Raw genomic sequence first — 21,167 nt, 5'->3', positions numbered from 1 at the left:
TATCTGTATATATATATATATATATATATATATATATATACACACACACACACACACATAAATACATACACACTTAGGTTCCCTTAATTTTCCAAATATGTTTTCTTTTTGTGTGTGTGTGAGGCAATTGGGGTTAAGTGACTTGCCCAGGGTCACACAGCCAGTAAGTGTTAAGTGTCTGAGGCCAGATTTGAACTCAGGCACTCCTGAATCCCAGGCCGGTGCTCTATCCACCCAAATATTTTATATACAAGGTAGGGTATTTATTTTACTCTATTCCTTCAAGTATGATCAACAGACGGCTTGTAAAATCTTCCTTAGAAGAATAAATTGTTCAGATTGTGCAAATAATCCATTTTAAGCTGTTTGAGTCAGAGGTCAGAAGTACTTGTCAAGGTCCTACTACATGCCTGGAACTGTGCTGGGTTCTTAATGACCAAAATGATAGTGCCCTTGGGGTGCTTATGTTCAGTTGGGAGAAATAGCATGTACACTTACAAGCAAGCACTAAAGCCATATAAAATAAATCCAAGGAAATGTTTTTTATGGAGAGAGGCCCCAGTATCCATTGGGGAGAATTAGGAATGTCTTCATGTAGGAACTTAATGCTTGACTTGTCTTCCTGGTGGAGGTGAGGTATAGATGTGGGAGATGGAACATTGGGAGTGAGGAGCAGCCAGTGAGAAGGCCAGTTTGCTTGGATTATGCAGTGTGGGAAGGTTAGTAGAAAGGTAGGTTGGTGGCAGGTTGTAAATAGCTTTAAGTTCTAAACAGAGGAGTTTGTATCTGATTCTAGAGGTAATGGAGAACCACTGGAGCTTACAGAATAGGAAGTGCTTTAGGAATACCACTTTTTTTTGTGTGTGTGGGGGCAGTGAGAGTTAAGTGACTTGTCCAGGGTCACGCAGCTAGTGGCATGTGTCTGAGGCCGGATTTGAACTCAGGTCCTCCTGAATCCAGGGCGGGTGCTTTATACACTGTATCACCAGCTGCCCAAGGAATACCACTTTTGCAGCTGTGTGGAATGGAGTTCTACATTTACTAAAATCTTTTGTTTTCCTGTAATTCTTTTGTTCATTTAGGGTGTTGGACCTCAAGAATATACATTAATAAAAATGAAAGTGATTGAGCCTTACCCCTCTAAACTAAGGTAGGTTTATTAAGAAGTAAATGTTTGTCTTTTCTGAGTGTCCTTGGGGTTTTGATTAAATATTCAGTTTATTTCACATTTAATATTCTTTTTTCTTCACAGTGGCCTGAAAGGGAAAAACATCTTTTTAGTAGCTGCTACTCTTAGACCTGAGACCATGTTTGGACAGACCAACTGTTGGGTTCGCCCAGATATGAAATACATTGGATTTGAGACTGCAAATGGTGATATTTTCATCTGTACCCAAAGAGCTGCTAGGAACATGTCTTATCAGGGATTTACCAAGGACAATGGAGTGGTACCTGTTGTCAAGGAATTGATGGGAGAGGTGAATATTCCAGCAGTCTTTTCTAGCTCACTGCTTTAGTTTGGGCGAGATGTCTAGCTGTGAGGGATAATATTTGTAATACTGTATATTTAAGCTCATTAAATATTTGTTGAATGGTGAATGGAAAAAAGATATTCTCAAGAGATTTAACATTTGCATTAGCTATTATGTCAATATTTGAATAGTCTCAGCTGCTGTCATTGGTATAGAAGGATGGATTTTCTTTTTTAACATGAAAATTTACTTACTCTGACAATGGTTTCATACAGTTTTTATGGTCTTTCCTTATTAACTTAGTACCAGGCCAGAATAATAACACTGGTGACTTTCACAACCTCAGAGTAAACTCTAATAACCCAAGTTTTGTGACCAAATCCAGAAACCAAAATTTAATCAGTTTCCTCAGTAAAGCTCAGGTTCCCATCATTCTCATCCGCAAAGCAGCAATTTATTTTTTCTTTGTTTTGGCCATTCTTAATTAATTGGACTCTAACACAGTTCTTGATGATTCAGACTGCTTTGCTTCTTCCACTAATACTTTTCCCAAAATTAGTGGGATGCTCCTCTATGTGGTGTAGGCTTCTGCTCAAATGGACTTTCCTGTACTGTTTGTCATTCCACTTCTGATCCTCTTTTATGGCTATAAAACTTTCTTTTTTTCTTTTTTTTTCCCCCAAAACTTTCTAACTGTATGAAAAACACTCACTCATGTTAAGTAAGGTGGTATTGAGACCTGAGAGAAAGAAAGCAAGCCTCTTTGTTGTTGTGTTTGTTTGTTGATGATAACATCCAGGCCTGGTGCCCATCATCATACTCTGGAAGCACCAGCATTTTGTGTATGTTAACTCCTTTTACTCTATAGCTATAACCATTTTATTTTTATTTTACTCTTTAAAAATTTTTATTACTCTTTTACATAATTTTCTTTTCTAAATATCTCTCCTACCCCCTGAAGAGGTTTTTCTTGCAATAAAGAATAAAAAAGAAAGTTTAAAAAAAAGTAGTTCATTGTAACTACCAGCATATCACTAGTGTCTAAGAGTATATGTGTAATCCTACCTCTGCAAAGGAGGGTGGGAGGGCCATTTTCTCATCTTTTCTATAAGGGCCAGGCTTTGTCATTATAATTATAACATGCGGTTTTAAAAAATGTACATTTTTGTCATTGTACATTTTGTTTTCTTGGTTCTGCTTACCTCAATTCATGTCATTTCCTATAAATCTTCCTGTGCTTCTCAATATTTTTCATGTCTGTTGTTTCTTATAGTATAGTAAAATATTCTGTCAAATCCATATACCACAATTTGTTTAGCTGTTCACCAATTGATAAGCATCTGCTTTGTTTGCTCTTCTGTGCTTCTAAAAAGAGTGCTGTTGTCAATATTTTGATGTGTATCAGACTTTTCTTTGGCCTCTTTGGGATATATGCCTATCAGTGTTACAACTAGGTTAAAGGGTATGGAAATACTGTCACTCTCTTGGCATAATTTGAAGTTGCTTTCCAGAATTGTTGGACCAGGGGGCCGCTAGGTGGCGCAGTGGATGAAGCACTGGCCCTGGATTCAGGAGGACCTGAGCTCAAATCCGGCCTCAAACACTTGACACTTACTAGCTGTGTGACCCTGGGCAAGTCACTTAACCCTCATTGCCCCGCAAAAAAACCCCCAAAAAACCAAAAACCAAAACAGAATTGTTGGACCAATTCACAGCTTCATTGACAGTGTATATATGTTCTTATCTTTCCCTTTAACTTTGACTCTTCCCATATTTTGTCTTCTTTGCTAATTTTATAATTGCACACATTTTTTAAAAGAGGAAGGGTAGCATAGAAGGATAGGATAGAAGGTAGATCTTATTGTCAGGGAGACCTGGGTTTAGTTCCTGGCCCTGACACATACTAGCAGTGTGACCATGAATCTTTTAAATTTTTCAATATCCCAGGCAACTCTAACATTACAGGTCACAAACGAGGGGATGGAGTTTCTTCACTGAGATTTCCCCATACTGATGAAGTCATGGGTCTGAACTCTTCTTCTTCCTCACCATATTCTCTTCCTCAGGGGGAAAATAGTTTTTAATTTTTTTTTTTTTTTTGGTGAGGCAATGGGGGTTAAGTGACTTGCCCAGGGTCACACAGCTAAAAAGTGTTAAGTGTCTGGGGCTGGATTTGAACTCGGGTCCTCTGGAATCCAGGGCCAGTGCTTTATCTACTGCACCACCCGGCTGCCTCCAAAAATTGTTTTTAAAAGAAAAATTTGGATGCAAAACCATCTTATTAATTTTGACATTTGGGAGAATTTGGTGGGGGTCAGACTAGATCATTCTTTTTTTTTTTGCTCAAATAGTCTGTGATTCTCTATGCTCTATTCTTGAATTATTTTTCTATTTAATTCAAACATTACTCTGTACAAAACACTATAAAAAATGCTGGGGATAGGGGCAGCTAGGTGGCGCAGTGGATAGAGCACCGGCCCTGGATTCAGGAGGAACTGAGTTCAAACCTGGCCTCAGACACTTAACACTAGCTGTGTGACCCTGGGCAAGTCACTTAATCCCAATTGCCACACACACACACACACACACACACACACACACACACACACACACGCACGCACACATGATGGGGGATAGCAAAGAGGCTTATAAGCTGTGACCCAATTATGGGCACAAGGATATCTTTTTCTTTACTTCTCTATTTTGATAAAACTAACCTTGATAGTGAGAAAAAAAGAGTATCAAATTCATTAGTGCTATAGAGCTGTCTGGGAAGGGAAGGCAAATGCCACATTAGCCTGATTTTTAACTCTTCATCAATGAGGTCAGAATCATTTCTTGTTGAATGAATGAATGAATTACTATAACTTTAAAACAAAATTTGACTTCAGTTTTATAATTTGTAAAATTCATACTGTAAATTAATCCATGATACTGCTTTAGAGGGTTTCCACATAGAGCTTATAATTTTTTTCCACTTCTGAAAATTTAAAAAGAAAATAGATTTATCCATCATCTTAATGTCTCTCTCTCTCTCTCTCTCTCTCTCTTTTTTTGTTGTTAACACATACTTTAAGGTCATTAAATCAGCATTCAGGATTACAGTGTGTACTTTTATTCCTGAAATATAAACTAGGAAGACATTTCTAGATTGATTAGCATTGAAATGTTTTCTAATATTTAATACCTATCAAGTCGATTATAACTAATAATTTTGTAGCTTGAGATGAGAGTAGTAGTATAGAAAACTTCCATTTTTTTATGTTAACAGTTGAAAGAATAGGCATTTATAGCACAAAACAGTAAATAGTTCTTTTATAATCATTTTTAATTTAAACTCACACATACACGCACATCCATATGTATTTTTCCTGCCTCGTTCATTTTCTCTGACATTATTCTCCAAGCTTTACAATTTGTAGCCTTAGACTTGCTTATATCATGTGTCTTAAGGATACCACAAGAACTTTTAGTCTCGGATATTTGAGAATTGCTTGTAATGATCTTTGGCAGTTAATGTAAAGTGAAACTAGGTTTAATAGAACATTGTTTGCCATGTTATTATTAGAAAGAAAGCATTTCTTTTGCTTTTCATATTATTTGTCTTGTACAGGAAATTCTTGGTGCTGCCCTTTCTGCACCTTTAACATCCTTCAAGGTGATCTATACTCTTCCTATGCTGACCATTAAGGAGGACAAAGGTAAAAAGAGTTTATGCTCCCTCAATACTTTGGAATGTATATTCTGGTTGTGGTATTTTGCTATTAGTTAATTCTGTGTTATCCTTTTTTCATAAGGCACTGGTGTTGTCACAAGTGTTCCCTCTGATTCTCCAGATGATATCGCTGCTCTCAGAGACTTGAAGAAAAAACAGGTCAGTGTCTTGCTCTTTTGCTGAAGTTAAGGCTTATTAGAGGTTAATAAATGGTCATTAAGGGGACAAATAAGTTCACAATGCCCGTCATAACTTTAACATTAACAATTCTAAATGGGCTGCTACCCAAAATGATTTTTTTTCCCTTTTAATTTTTGGGTTTTTTTGTTGTTTTTAGTGAGGCAATTGGGGTTAAGTGACTTGCCCAGGGTCACACAGCTAGTAAGTGTTAAGTGTCTTGGCTCGATTTGAACTCAGGTACTCCTGACTCCAGGGCTGGTGTTCTATCCACTGTACCACCTAGCTGCCCCATTTTTTCCCTTTTTAAACAGGTTTTATTGATGTCCTTTGTTTTTTAATCAACTGGTCATTTGTGGATATACCCTACTCCTAACTCCTACCCCCGAATTGAACTTTCTTTGTAACAAAGAAAAAAAGTCAAGCAAAACCAACTGATACAGTGACCCAGCCTGAAAATATATTTGACATTGTATCCCTGGAGGTAGAGTCAAGATGACAGAGTGAGAGCTAGTACTTTTTTTGCCTCAGATCATTCATGTCCTCCCCTACTACAGCCAGTAAAAGTATGCCAGACTGACTTTTTTTTTTTTTTTGGTGGGGCAATGAGGGTTAAGTGACTTGCCCAGGGTCACACAGCTAGTAAGTGTCAAGTGCCTGAGGCTGGACATGAACTCAGGTCCTCCTGAATCCAAGGCTGGTGCTTTATCCACTGTGCAGCACCTAGCTGCCCCTCCAGACTGACTTCTGATGGGAAAAAACAAGAGAAAAGCATTGTACTCTTCTTAGTTCCCTGACTGTTGAAGAGAGATATGCTTTATTAGCTATTCTCTTGGACCAGGATTGGCTATTACAATCACTCACTTTGGCTTCCTTTTAGTGTTGTTTTTTTTTAAGTTTATGTTGTTATATTCATAGTGTATATGCTTTTGAAGAGTGCTCGGGGCAGCTAGGTGGCACAGTGGATAGAGTCCTGGAGTCAGGAGTACCTGAGTTCAAATCTGGCCTCAGACACTTAACACTTACTAGCTGTGTGACCCTGGGCAAGTCACTTAACCCCAATTGCCTCACCAAAAAAAAAAAAGAAAAAAAAAAAGAAAAGTGCTCTTGAAATTTTTTGTTTTTAACTTTAGCATTGTATTTATCTTTCACATAGAAGTTTGACCATCTTTTAAAAATTATAATGTTAATCTTGTGGATTTTCATAGTAAATTTTATTTTGGAGGGGGGCAGGCTTAGTCATAATTACACTGTATATTGACTATATCTAGTTAGAGAATTTAATGTTGTTTTAAGAGTAGCTTTGCTTAAATTGATATGTCTGCTGAGCTTGTTGGGCTCCTTCTTCAGTTTTTTGCTATTTTTGTTTGCTTGTTAGTTTTTTGTTTTACTGTCCTTAGGAAATATTGGACTATTAAAATATCCTCCTGATTGGTTTTCTTGTTTCAAGTTTCCAATTCATCCACCATATAGTTGCCAAAGTGATTTTTGTAAAGTGCTGGTCTGACCACGTTTCCCCTCTACACAGTAAACTCCAGTGGTTTTCTATAACCTCTAGGATCAGATATAAAATCCTCTGTTGAGCATTCACAGACGCTTCACAGCTTGACCTCTTCCTTTCCTGCCTTCTTATGCTTTATTCCCCTCTGTGTTCTCTACAGTCAGCTATATTGACATGCTTGTTATCCTCTCAGCATTAACTGCCTGTCTCCATGCCTTTGTACTGGCTGTCCCCAGTGCCCGAATGCCTTTCCTCCTCACTTCTACCTCAAAGGATCTCTGGCTTCCTTCAAGACTCAGCTCAAGTGCCACCCTTTGCATGAGGCCCTTTCCAGTCTCCCCAGTTGCTAGTGCCTAATAACTACTTTCTATGTGTTGTGCGCGCGCGCGTGTGTGTGTGTGTGTGTGTGTGTGTGTGAGAGAGAGAGACATGTATATATGGATATAGATAATAGATCTCTCTATATCAGCAGTTCTCAGAGACCTTTTCAGGGTTTCCATGAGGTCAAAACTTTTCATAATAATTCTAAGACATTTTAATTTCTAATAGTGTAAATATTAATAGACATAGCCCATATAAAGAGAGACTCTTGCAGGGGGTAGGTCCTCAGTAAATTTTAAGATCATAAAAGGATTCTGAGACCAAAGAGTTTGAGAACCACTGCTCTCTGTGCACATTGTCTGCCCTTTGAGAACAGACTCTCTTCAGTTTTCCTTTGTTTTCCCAGTGATTGGTACATATCTAGTAAGTGTTTAATAAATCTTTGTTGAGTGAGTGATTAGGAAATCATGAGCAAAAAAATAGTAAAAAAAAAATCTACAGTTTGACTTTTCCCAATTAATTTCATTATACAAACTATAAAATATAGTGTGGCACAGAATATAGAGTTTTAACTTTCAGGGTTTTTTTGTAGGCATTGAGAGCAAAGTATGGAATCAAAGATGAAATGGTCATGCCTTTTGAGCCGGTGAGTACATAAATGTGGAATAGTTAGGCCTTGTATGTCTTAGACAAGAAGCTTAACTTTCTCTTTGATCCAAAAAGTCAGTGATAGCAGAAGTATCTAAAGAGAAGAGAAGAATTTGTTAATGGGTTCCTGAGGTTTCAGTGGCACTACAGAGTGAGGGTGTGGGGAATGGGGGGAGGGGAAAAATGTACAAGTTAAGAATTTCTTATGACCGATTCTTAGCATGAATTCTGAAATGATAGCTCTGCTTAACTTGTTTTTATCTAACCCTTCATTTCTAGAATAGTCAACTCCTGACTTAAAAGGCCAAAATTATGCCAGATTACTTACTAATGCTTTATGAAAAATAATAAAACCACACCCTGCTTCATTTTGTATTTTTTTATGTGATTAAGTTTGCAGATTGATGACTGTACATGCAAGAATTTAATTTTCTACAGCTAAATTTCATGAAGAAACTCAAAAGTCTTATTTATTGCAAACCAAAACAAGACCAGATCAGCAATGTTAGTTTCTGACGTTCTTTTGCCAAGGTTTAAAAGGAGCTGGAGGGTTAGGTGGGGTAGTATCATGGAGCCTTGGTGATGGTAATTTTAGGAAAGAAGTTATTTACCATATATTATTAAAGTGATCTATATTTGTACTAGTAAAGATGATCTGAAATTACTTCATTTCACTGAGAGTCAAAAAGATTACGCCCCACAACCATTCCTTTGTTCATACATTTTGAGCAAATTATGTTTTCTGCAGGTGCCAGTCATTGAAATCCCAGGCCTTGGGAACCTTTCTGCTCCAAGCATTTGTGATGAATTGAAAATCCAAAGCCAGAATGACCGAGAGAAACTAGCAGAGGCTAAGGAGCAATTATATCTGAAAGGATTTTATGAAGGTGTAAGTAATAATTTGCATTTTCTATGTTTAGGTTTTTCCATGTCTAATGGTAGTTTAATTAGACTGAAAGAGACAGGAAAAAAAGCGGGAGATGGGGCTGTAGCAGGAAGTCCCTTTAGGAGTTAGTGTTTTCTTCTTTGACAAAATTACAGAATATTAGAGCTGGAAGGGACCTTAGAAGTTATTCATCTTTTTTCATATGAGGAAGTTGTCGCTTAGAGGGGTGGAGGGATTTGCTCAATATCACCATTAAGTGGCAGAGCCAGGGTGGGAATCTTGGTCATAGGATCAAAAATCTAGGTCCTGCCTTCCAACAGCTTACATTCTTTCTGTGGAAACAGCATGTACACATAGAGGTAAGTGAATGGAAAGTAATTGAATGGCACACTGGCAAAGAAGTGAATCGGAAAAGGCCTTGTGTAGGTGGAGGTCCTTGAATTGAGACTTGAAGGAGTCTAGGCTTTCTAAGAGACAGAGGTGAGGAAGAAAGGCATGTAGGGCATGGGGACAATCTGTGCAAAGGCATGGAGATGGATGGGAACTGAAGTACTGCAAAGGAAATGTCCTATACAGGGAGCAGTGTGTAGAGGGGTTTGGAGTATGTAAAGGGGAATAATGTGCCACAAGTTTGGAAAGGGAGGCTGGAGCCAGATTATGAAGGGCATTTCCATTCTGAGCCAGAGGACTTTGTGTTTCATCTTAGAGGCATTATGGAGACACTGGAGTTTTTTGAGCAGGGAAGTGACATAGTTGAATCAGTACTTTAGGCATATCAATTTGGCATTTGTGTGAAGGGGAGAGACTTGAGTCAGGGAGACGAATTAGGAGGAGATTGTAATAGTCCAGGCGAGAGGCTCTGAAGGCTGAATGAGGATGGTGGCCCTGTGAGTAAAGAGAAAGAAACTGTTAGAATATTTAAATTAACTAAATTTTTGTTGTATGTAACTCTTATCATAACTTTGAATAATGTTATTCTTAGTACTTTGATAATTTACTGGGTAGGGAAATTGTGGTCCATCTGTTCTCCTCCACTTTTACTTACATGACCAGCCTATTTCCTTCTCTGATCATATGTGTCCTCAGTAATGTTTTTTATGCCTCTTCTCGAATGTAAATCATTATTAGTTATGGTTTGCTTATACCCATCAGACAACTTTTGACCCATGAAACAGATTAAGAAATAAACTTTTTTTTGAGTTAATTTATTAAGATTTTTTCCCTACCTTACATGTAAAAACAAATTATAACATTGATTTTTAAAACTTTGTGTAAGAAATATACTTTGTCAACGAGGGATTGGAATAAAATGAGCTTTTTGACATATGATGTGGATCACAGAATCTCAAGATTGGAAAGAAGGGACCTGAGAAGGATAAATATCCCATTAAATTAACTTTTGGTTTTGTTTTTTCCTTCTCTTTAGATAATGTTGGTGGATGGATTCAAAGGACAGAAGGTCCAAGATGTCAAGAAAACCATTCAGAAAAAGATGATTGACAGTGTAAGCAAGAAGTTATCCTGGGAAGTTTTGTCTAGCTGCATTATAGCTGTTTGCCTTTGTTGTGTGTAATTAATAAATATTTCTGCAGCAGGCCAGAAAGTCGTGCTAAAGATGTTCTATTCATTTACGAGGGGGTAATTGTTGACCCAGTTGGAAAATCTGTGAGCATTAGGAGCCTACACTGCTAATGCTAGTGGTACTCATATGTGTTATATAGACATCTTAAAATGGCTCTCCCATATAGTGGTAGCTATTTGAAGTATTTGTAGATCAGCAAACACCACCCCCCCCTGCCCAATACGTCTTCATTTTTCCTTTTTTCCTCCTTTACTTTTTCTTCTCTATCTGAATTGTACTATGAATTCTGGGCAGAAAATATGTGTATGGATTGCAGCATTGAATTTTATTAAAAAACTTGCCCTGATCAATTCAATATAATTAGGTAAGAGTTTGTACTCAGTGGGAAAACACATGACCAAGCCTGTAATGGACATTCTTGATCACAGATGTAGCCTCTGTGAAATAGATTCTAGCCATGCCCTAATCTTTGAGCAGCTGTTAGAGAGGTTTTTACTTAACTTGCTTTAGGCTTCTCCAGCAGTAGGTCCACACATTTAATCTCTTGTTTTCTTTCTACTCTTCTTTGGGGAGGATCAACTGAGATGAAGATCCCTTTGCTTTGAGTGCTCTTGGGGATTAAAGCCCAGATAAGAAATGTCTGTGTGCATCATGGCTATAATAGGAAGCATAATGTTCCAATCCAGGGGATTGGTGAAAACTGTTCTTCTTCATTCTGAACTGACAAGGAATGTCCTAGGAATAGGGGAGGAAAGGAGAGAACAAATGGTCTGTAATGTACCTGCTTTAGATTTTTGCTTGTTCTTGAGCTTGAATTGTGAGATGGAAGACCAGGTGGTAATAGCATAATGAGAATCATAATGAAAATGGTGGAAGTTCTTAAGAAAGTTGAATTTTGTTTGTTCTGAGGCAGAACTATAACTTCAAAGTGATAGCATATATATATATATATATATATATATACATATATATATATATATATACACACACACATATATATACATATACACACACACACTTACTGGTTTGAGTTATCTTTTCTGTTCTGTTAGGGGGAAGCACTTATTTACATGGAACCAGAGAAACAAGTGATTTCTAGATCTTCTGATGAATGTGTTGTGGCTCTATGTGACCAGTGGTGAGTTCACTTTCTAAGGATGAAGAAACATCCTTTCAGTCACTGGGATAACCCCTTTGACATTTTTTCTTGAAATGGATTTACCCACTTGCAGGTACTTGGATTATGGTGAGGAAAGCTGGAAAAAGCAGACCTCTCATTGCTTGCGAGATTTAGAGACGTAAGTCCTGAAAGAAAATAGATGAAGATGGAAAAAAGGAGGAGAGAGGAGGGATGGAGGGAGGAAGGGTTCATTCAAAGGTGAAGAGATACAGTCTCCTGATTTACTTTACTTAGCTTCTGTGATGAGACCAGGAGGAATTTCGAAGCTTCCTTAAGTTGGCTACAGGAACATGCTTGCTCAAGAACATATGGTTTAGGTAGGTGTCTTACACAACTCCCCTTTTTGACCTCTGATTTTGACAAGAGTCCAAATGGTTGGAAATCACTTACTTGTTCTGCCACCTAATAATATGCCTTCCTAAACCAGAAGTTGAGGATAAGAGGAAACTGTGGTATTATTATACTGACAGTATTTAGTTCCAGCAGTCGGGCCTCCTGGATTGTAATTTAGGTTCCATGAGCTGACCTTTGTATAGAAAGACTCCAGAACACTTTTCCAACTTGTTCTTCTCACTTGGAAATTCCCTATTTAAAAGCAGATTCAGAATATTCAGCTTGTGTACTTCCTTAGGCAATATATTTCCTAGATTTCTTGGTTACTTATTCTTGGATCATTATTTTTTCTTTGTTCCTCTTGTAGGTACTCGATTGCCTTGGGATGAACAGTGGCTGATTGAATCGCTCTCTGATTCTACAATTTATATGGCATTTTACACAGTTGCACACTTGCTGCAAGGGGGGAACTTGCGTGGGCAGGCAGAATCTCCATCAGGCATCAGGTTTGTTATCTGGTCTCAGCTGGGTTTGGGGAACATCATTTGTATGTATGTGTAAATATAATATTTTTCATAGTCAAAGCTGTGAAGTGTAGTTTTGTTTTGAGTTTGGATTTCACTCTCTTACTTAAGTGAGGCTATGCATGGGCCTGGTGCTACCACTGTTAGGCATGGAAGCTTTGACTTGCTTTGTTTTTACCCTGACCTGGTTTGCCCCTCCTTAGGCAGCATGGTGACTCCCTTCTTTGGGGGGCTCAGAATATTAATGCTGGACTTATCAAGGATAATGTTAGCCCTTTGTCAGCTCAGAATTCTTGAGATCAGCTGATCCACTAGCCTCAGCCTATCTCACTATTAGGGATTATGAGCATGTGCCACCATACCTGGCAAAGTTTTTTATTGAATTGATATCAAAATATGATTGCTATATATAAAAGCAGTTGCTTAACAAAACCACCTATGTCTGGCCAGAGAGTCAGCTTTGTATAGTAACTTGAGAGCTTGTCTTGGAGTCAGGAAGAGCTGGGTTCAGGTACTAATTTTCATGTGCTAATTCTGTGACCCTGGCAAGTCATTTTAACCTCTGAATTCCCAGTCAGCTTTCTAGATTATAAATTGTAGAGAAGATACCAGCCTGCATTTTTGGAGGGAGTTCCCTATACCAATGAAGTCGTACGTCTGATTTCCTCCCTAGTCCCTGCAAAAAAATGTATATATATATCTGGGCACAAGGTTCATTTAATGTTTTTGAAATGGTGTTTTTGTTTTTTCATTATCAGAATGAGGAAAAAGAAAAAAAATAGACTTTTATTTACTTTGTTCTGTCCTTAAGCGCTATTAGGGGGGTAATTTCCCACATTTGTTTCATCTACACCAAAACAGAGACTCCTATTTCATGCTTCAGTTGAATAATTTCCCTGAAAATGTACTCTATATACTTCTGCAATGTTTTTGTTTCATAATTTTCTGCATAAGAATTCTTCACTCCCTTAGTTGCCTGAGAAGTTCCAGGATGCCCCTTACCAAGATACAATTTTTGTTATTTATAGAGCACAAGAAATGACCAAGGAAGTTTGGGATTATATTTTCTTCAAGGAGGTTCCATTCCCTAAAACCCAGATCCCAAAGGAAAAATTAGATAAGTTGAAGGAAGAATTTGAGTTCTGGTATCCAGTGGATCTTCGAGTGTCTGGCAAGGATCTTGTTCCAAATCATCTTTCATATTATCTCTATAATCATGTGGCCATGTGGCCAGGACAAAGGTGAGTACTTTAAAGGCTTTGGTGTTTGGTAGCAAGGGAAATTCCATAAAGTTAGTCAATTCCAATGATTTGAAATCTAGTTGTTTTGTTGGTGACTTACCTTTGCATTTAGGTTATTTTTAGAACTTGTCCTCATGTCAATAAAAACTTTGATTCTTCCATATTTTAAAAGTTCTGTTTGAAAGTTGAAATCTGTGGACTGTCTAGGGCAAAGATTTACCTCCATATTTTTGTTTGCAATATCTACATTTGACACCATACTACCCTTTAAAGTTCTTTGGAACATGGAAGGATTATACTCTCTAAGATGGAGAAATATGTTCTCAAGTGGTGTGTTTAATAATAACGAGTACTACCCATTGAAAGGCTGTAACTTTCTTGTTGGTACAAGATTTCAGTTTCTTAATAGCGCTACATGATGGTTGAGGATACACATTGAGGAACAGTAGGTTTACTTGAAACTTTGATGGAAATTTAGTTGTGTTTGGTCAGAAAATAGAGTTCACACTTCAACTAATGAAGATGCTCTGAGATCTTATATGACCATAAATAGTAAGGATCTCTGTTTCACATTTCTTTCTGAAGATTGAATCTCCTTTAGCAAAGGTGATTTAGAGGGAAACATTGAGGGTTAGCTAGTGATCTCCTAAGGTAAAAAGTCACTTGTATTATGGCATGAATCCCTGACCACTGATGCATTTTCCCTTGCATAAAAAATTCTTGGGATGATTTTTAGATAATTCTATTTTTGTAATATTTTGCAAATATTTTAAATACAGAAAATTATAGAAAAATGGCCTTACTATTACTTTCATTAGTAATGATGATAGCTAACATTTAGATAATACTTTTGTAACATATTTTATGTTACATTATTTCATTTGATCTTCACTATAACCCTGTGAAGTAGGTACTACAAGTATTATCCCCTTTTTAACTGATGAGGAAAGTGACTTGTCCATGGTTCTAGTGCTAGTGAGTGTTGCAGGTGGGATTGTTACTCAGGTACCTCTCTGAGACCCTATTCATCACTGTACATTATATATGAAACTTCATGCTAGCATAGAAAAGTGTTTCCATGTTTTTTGCCTTAAACATCTGAGAACACACTTTAAAGTTTTAACAGTGAACCATAATATAGTTATGTTTGCCTCCTAAATGATTTTTTTATCTTAAAAATACAAATTTAAGAAACCTGTTTTCATATCTTGCATCAAACTGTACATCTACCTAAATCCACAGTGAATGTCATTTTTAGGGTAGGTCACTATTATAGCAGTGATTGACTTGACCTTTTAGGTTACTTGTTTGACTTGGATAACTATAGAACCAAAAGATATTATTGATTAGACATTATTAGAAGGAATCTTAGAATTGTGATCATTAGCACTAGAAGGGACTTTAGAGGTCATTTGATCCAACCTTTTGTTTTACAGTTGAAGAAACTGAGGTATAGAGAAGTGACTTGACCTAAAGTCATACAACAACTAGAACTAGAACTCCAATCATAGAGATATAATTAGTAAATGTTAGGCCTAAGAAAAGAAATCTATTCTTTGCCGACCCTACTCTTAATGATTCTGCATTCGTGAGGAAAGGGAATGCCCCTTGCTGCTGTTCTCGGCTAATCAAAATAAAAAGTTTCCTTGTGATTTCATGTCTTTTGAGCAAAAGTAGTTTTCTTTGTTCAAGGATAAATGGCCAATAATGTAGATTTTGGAGATAAATAGGGGAAATTGTGTAGGATTTAAATGAATGTAATATTCTGGGTCTGTTTCACTAGTTTCATTTTCTGAATTGTGTTAAAATTATTTTAAAGGAATTGGATAACTGATAGCTACTTTTCACTTAAGTGTTTGAGGCCTGAATTTTCCCAAGATTTCAAATCAAAAGTATTATCTTCTTTTAAAAAAAAATAACCAGAAGGTAACAATGTTCCTTAAATGCAGTGATAAATGGCCGGGAGCTGTGAGAGCAAATGGACACCTCCTCCTGAACTCTGAGAAGGTAACAGTCTGTGGAACTCCAGATTTAAGATTGTGGGGCCAATATACTTTCTATTTTACATATATTAAAAAACATAAAACAGATATATACATGTATATACATACATGTACAATATACATATATCTATATATATATATACACACACACACATATATATATGGTTTATGCTTTACAAAATTATGTCTTTTAAGGGCAAGTAGCCTGAAATATCAAATATTTAAAATATTTTCATTAAAATATTTAAGGCAAAATTGCAACAGATTAAAATAACTTTAAAAAATGAATTAGTTGAGGGGGCAGCTAGGTGGTGCAGTAGATAAAGCACTGGCCCTGGATTCAGGAGTACCTGAGTTCAAATCCAGCTTCAGATACTTAACACTTACTAGCTGTGTGACCCTGGGCAAGTCACTTAACCTCCATTGCTCCACCCCCCCCCCCAAAATGAATTAGTTGAGTAGAGAGTAGGTGTTTGAGGAGAAGTATGGGGAATATTATTCACATAGTTATTATTATTATTAGGACAACAAAGTGTGGTAAAAAATATGAAAGTTTTTTAACAATCAGGATAACTGAAAGACGCCAGTTTTTTTTAAGGACCACCCTTTTGGGGAGGAGACCAACAGTCCGCCTGCTGCGCACGTCAGACTGCCTTCTACGCACGCGACTTCATGGTCCTTAAAAAAAACTGGCGTCTTTCAGTTATCCTGACTGTTAAAAAACTTTCATATTTTTTACCACAAAAGAAAAGGATGATCCAAATTATGCTTAGTAGAGTCATACATAGCCTAAAGATCTTGGCTTTTATATGTCAAAAAAAACCTTTTTAAATTCAGAAAGAAATATACTGGCCTTATTTTTGTGTTAGGACAGACTAACCAATAAATTAACTTAAGGGTATTTTACACACAAATCTGAACTATTTAAAGATAAAATTTTATATATGAAAAAATACTATTTTCCATTTCTAGTAATTGATAGGCAGTCATTAAAACTTTAGTATAAGTTTCATTTCTGACACCTACTGGCTAAATGATACATGGCAAGTCTCTTGACCTCTTAGTGTCTCGGATAACTTGCTATGATTATAAGTTGCACAGTAGTTGCTGGTCTGCTTTGGTAGAGGTGGTTTCTTCAATAGGAGTGCCCTACCTCAATATAGAGCAGCTAGGTGGTACAGTGGATATAGTACTGGGCTTGGAATCAGGAAGAGTCATTTTCATGAGTTCAAATATGGCTTCAGATACTTAGTAGCAGTGTGACCCTGGGGAAGTAATTTTTTTTTAAACCCTGTTTGCCTCAGTTCCTCATCTGTAAAATGAACTGGAGAAAGAAATGGCAAACTACTCCAGTATCTTTGCCAAGAAAACCCCTGAAATGGGGTCACAAGGAGTCAGACATGACTAAAATGACTCAACAACTTCAATGAAATTGCAAACCTCAACTTTATTCTTTTTTTTTTTTTTTTGAGGGGCGATGAGGGTAATGTGACTTGCCCAGGGTCACACAGCTCCAAGTGTCAAGTGTCTGAGGCTGGATTGAACTCAGGTCCTCCTGAATCTAGGGCCAGTGCTTTACCTATTGAGCCACCTAGCTGCCCCAAACCTCAACTTTAAAAAGGATAGTGGACCTGGTTTCAAATGCTGGTCATGCCATTTATGATCTTTGTGACCTGCTAGTGCTGGGATTTGAAGCCAGAACTATCTTGGGACCGATTTTAGGACTGTCTAGTATTTGAGTATCTCACTAACCAGTGCTTGTCTATTTTATTTTCCATTTCAGATGTCTAAATCTACAGGGAACTTTCTTACCCTGACCCAAGCTATTGACAAGTTTTCAGCTGATGGTAAGAGTTATAATTATTACTATTATTATTATTATTGTTATTTAATTATTTTTATTCCAAACTTAACAAACTCCAAATAAAATGAGCATTGCCATATATACAATAGAGGATTGTACATTAAACTAAAGATCTCTTAGTGAGAGTTAGTGAATGAATGTACACCTTGCTTTTCTTTTTAAGTCTTTAATAAGTTCAGCCTATAGCTTTCAAAGCTCGCCTACTTGTCTGCTTTTCTCTGCCCTTCCTTTTGTTGACTTCTCTAGATGTTTAAAAAAGATGCAAATCTTTTTCATTTTACACCGTTTTATTGTTTCCTCCCTAACTGCCCTTGGGATGACATTGCTTACTGGGGTTCCTTACCAAATTTTATTTAAATTAGTTTTTTCTCCCTTCTGTTTTTTTCTTTTCTGCTAAAATCATTTGATTCAACAGAACATATCAAAACCTTAAAGACCCCTCCTACAAGATGTCCGCCATACATATGTCAAAATTATACAAACTTCTTTGACACAAATAATAACTTGTTTAATGATTCCTGGAATATTATTATCAAGAGGGACATAAAAACAGGGAAATGTTTGCTCAACAAAATTGATTTCTGCTCCACTTAAGGAGGAGATATAATGTAGAGTCCATTTGGAAGGAGGGTGGAGAAGGGTTCCTTGTAGACAGTGAGGTACTCCAGATGTTCCTGTTAGTGAATGAACTTTTGTGATTGCATCAAGCCCATGAATGACAAAAAAGTGTGATTTACCTATTTACAAAGAAAAAAATGAGTGGATATGGAATGCCTATTGTCCAGATTAAAGTTTGAATTGCAGTTGAAAGTACTATCAGAGTCTTTGTGTCTTTCTCTTTGTCTCTCTCCCTCCCTCCCCCTCTCCCCATCCGTCCATCCATCCATCATATTTTATATATATGTGTGTGTATGTGTGTATATATATATATATATATATATATATATATATATATATACACACACACATATACACAAACACACATATGTGCATCTGCATGTATGTGTATACATATACACATATCTATTTATTTATAATCTCTTAGATGGACACTGCAGATAGATAATGAGTTGTGCCCAGAATTAAATAAGAAAAGGAAGAAGAACTATTATTACTTTGGGGCATTTTCAAGGTTCTTTAAATGACCTCAAGCTTTTTTTGAAACAAAGGCCTATCTTTTTAATACTTGTATTCTTTGGGGGTTTTTGTATGGCTTCAAGTCATGACTAAAATCTCCAAATATTTAAAATTGAAAATCTCTTCAAGATCAACAGAGAAGCATATGATAGGGGTGTGCAGGTTGCAACTCATTACAAACTAGGACTTCTAAAAGAGAAATTTTGCAAAGGATACTGTCAAAGAAATGTATGAGGAAAAAAGAAAATAGACTGGTCGTGTATCAAAAATGGGGCATTTAATGGATACCCTAGGTGCTCTGCTGATATCCTGGAAAGGAAAGCCCCAGCATACTGAGTGTACTACTGGTGGTGGTTAGGAAGACGTGAATGAGAGTTGTAAAAGGGTGAGAGGGCATGGGTTATCTGCAATCTGTATCTTTTAGAGTGAATACCCACAACAGTAATTCCACAGATCCCTTTGAGTGGTTTGACGTTAAGGGTCTCAAAAGACATGTATTCCTTTTTAAACTTTTCTTTTTTTAAAATCCTGAACTTAAACATCAAAGGAAATGAACATTTCTATAAACATTGTAAAAATGAAGGAGAGGGGGGCAGCTAGGTGGCGCAGTGGTTAAAACGTTGGCCCTGGATTCAGGAGTACCTGAGTTCAAATCCGGCCTCAGACACTTAACACTTACTAGCTGTGTGACCCTGGGCAAGTTGCTTAACCCCCATTGCCCAGCAAAAAAAAAAAAAAAATGAAGGAGAGGATTATAGATAAAACTCTGTTATGTAGAACTTACTTTTCTTTTTAAGTATATAATAAATACAACATGTAATGTTCAAGCTGAAATGATATTCTTTGATTCTTTCTGACTCTCCTTAATGTCCTATTTCTAGTTTACCTTTTCCTCCCATCTCTCCCCTTCTTAACAAATATGCATAATCAAGGAAATCAAATTCACACATCAGCCATGTTCAGAAGTGTCTCGTTTTGCATTTTGAGTTCATGATTTCTGTGTTAGGGGGTGAGAATGGTGGTTGTTTTTTTCATTGATCAGTTTTTAAGTCTTTTCAAGTTTTGTCTTTAATGTTATTGTTATTGCATAAATTATTTTCACTTCACTGTGCATTAGTTTATACAAGTCTTCACAGGTTTCTCTGAAACCATCCCATTCATCATTTCTCATAATACAATAATATTCCATTAAATGAATATACCATCATTTGTTCAGCCATTTCCTAATTGATGGGCACTTTCTTAGTTTCTTTTTTTTTGTCACTACAAAAAGAGTTGCTATAATTATTTTTGTGTATATGGATCCTTTTTCTCATTCATTGATTTCTTTGGAGTATAAGTCTAAGTACTATGTTGCTCTATCAAAGGGTATGTAAAGCTTAGTGACTCTTGAGGCATAGTAAAAGGCATTTATTCTTTAGAAGAACCAACTACACCTCACTTACTTTTTAGTATTGTTTCCCTTGGTTAGGTGAGGGTTCTTGTGTGTGTGTGTGTGTGTGTGTGTGTGTGTGTGTGTGTGTGTGTATTAGCCTAAAGACACTTTTCCTGCTTAGGTAACCCACTCACTCATTGCATCATTTATCCTTTGCCCCTTTTCACATCACCAATTTCCAGGATGATTCTGTTTATTCTTTCTTGGAAATCAAGATTTTATTGATGGCAATTTTAGCTAAAAATTGATTCCTTAAGATCATTCCTTAAGATGGTATGAAGTATGGATGATTTCTGTCAGCATTCATTCATTCATGTTAATTTAACATCCAGGTTTTTTTTACTTTAGTGCTTTGTACAATATGGCACTCATTAAATGTGTATTGAATTGAAATGCCATGATAGAATTTTTCTGTCTTATGAAGGAAAGGAAACAAGGTAAGGCTGAGGAGAATGTGTCTCCTTTCAGTTATCATTTTCCTTTGCTTCATTAAAGAAATTTTGGTGCATTGTCACAGTCCTTGAGAAAAGTACTTGCTTTTGTTTGTACAAATTTTTGTAGAGGACACCAATAATTTATCAAGTTAATTGGGGCTCCAGCATCAATTATCATTTCTTTTTTATAATTTGTAATAAAATAAAGAAGCAGTGTGGTATGATATATGTAGAACTAGTCTTGGAATCAGGAAGGCTGGGGTGGGTTTAAGTTCCATCTCTGACTCTCAAAGGCTATAGTTCCCCAGCAAGGCACAAGTCATTTGTCATTTAACCTCTCAGTGTTCTAGGTAACTATCTGAGCTGCAGAGAAGATGCCAGTCTTCTTTAGGAGAGGAATTTCTTCACTGGAAATTCCTTCTCTACAGAAGTGAAATCACAGGACCAGTCCCATTCTGTCTTATGCTAGGAATATTTTTATAGAAATAAGGTTATTTTCATTGTGTGTTGATCAGCTGTGATAGACTTGACTCTTCTCAGCAATACAGTGGTTCAGGATAGTTCCAAAGGACTCATGATGGAAAATGCTCTCCAAATCCAGAAAAAAAGAACCGTGGTATCTAGATGCAGATTGAAGCATGCTATTTCTATTTTCTTTTGTTTTTTGAGGTTTTTCCCTTTTGCTCTAATTCTTCTTTCACAGCATGACTGATG

At 36.7% G+C, this 21,167-nt stretch overlaps 1 protein-coding gene across 1 annotated transcript in view; it reads left to right on the top strand.

Moving 5' to 3' along the window:
- LARS1 (leucyl-tRNA synthetase 1) overlaps window positions 1-21,167 on the top strand; it is a 62,743-nt gene that overhangs the window by 20,163 nt on the left and 21,413 nt on the right. Inside the window, exons 9-22 of the mRNA XM_043984734.1 lie at window positions 1,083-1,150; window positions 1,253-1,478; window positions 5,086-5,173; window positions 5,270-5,346; window positions 7,779-7,832; window positions 8,583-8,723; window positions 10,147-10,224; window positions 11,355-11,440; window positions 11,535-11,600; window positions 11,717-11,799; window positions 12,183-12,321; window positions 13,368-13,580; window positions 15,530-15,587; window positions 17,367-17,430. Coding sequence (XP_043840669.1) covers window positions 1,083-1,150; window positions 1,253-1,478; window positions 5,086-5,173; window positions 5,270-5,346; window positions 7,779-7,832; window positions 8,583-8,723; window positions 10,147-10,224; window positions 11,355-11,440; window positions 11,535-11,600; window positions 11,717-11,799; window positions 12,183-12,321; window positions 13,368-13,580; window positions 15,530-15,587; window positions 17,367-17,430 — 1,441 coding nt within the window. The remainder of the gene's footprint in view (window positions 1-1,082; window positions 1,151-1,252; window positions 1,479-5,085; window positions 5,174-5,269; window positions 5,347-7,778; window positions 7,833-8,582; window positions 8,724-10,146; window positions 10,225-11,354; window positions 11,441-11,534; window positions 11,601-11,716; window positions 11,800-12,182; window positions 12,322-13,367; window positions 13,581-15,529; window positions 15,588-17,366; window positions 17,431-21,167) is intronic.

The sequence above is a fragment of the Dromiciops gliroides genome, chromosome 2 (assembly GCF_019393635.1).
Source record: "Dromiciops gliroides isolate mDroGli1 chromosome 2, mDroGli1.pri, whole genome shotgun sequence".
Lineage (NCBI taxonomy): Eukaryota > Metazoa > Chordata > Mammalia > Microbiotheria > Microbiotheriidae > Dromiciops > Dromiciops gliroides.
The sequence above is the reverse complement of the archived record's forward strand: the minus strand, read 5'-3'. Positions and strand labels throughout refer to the sequence as shown.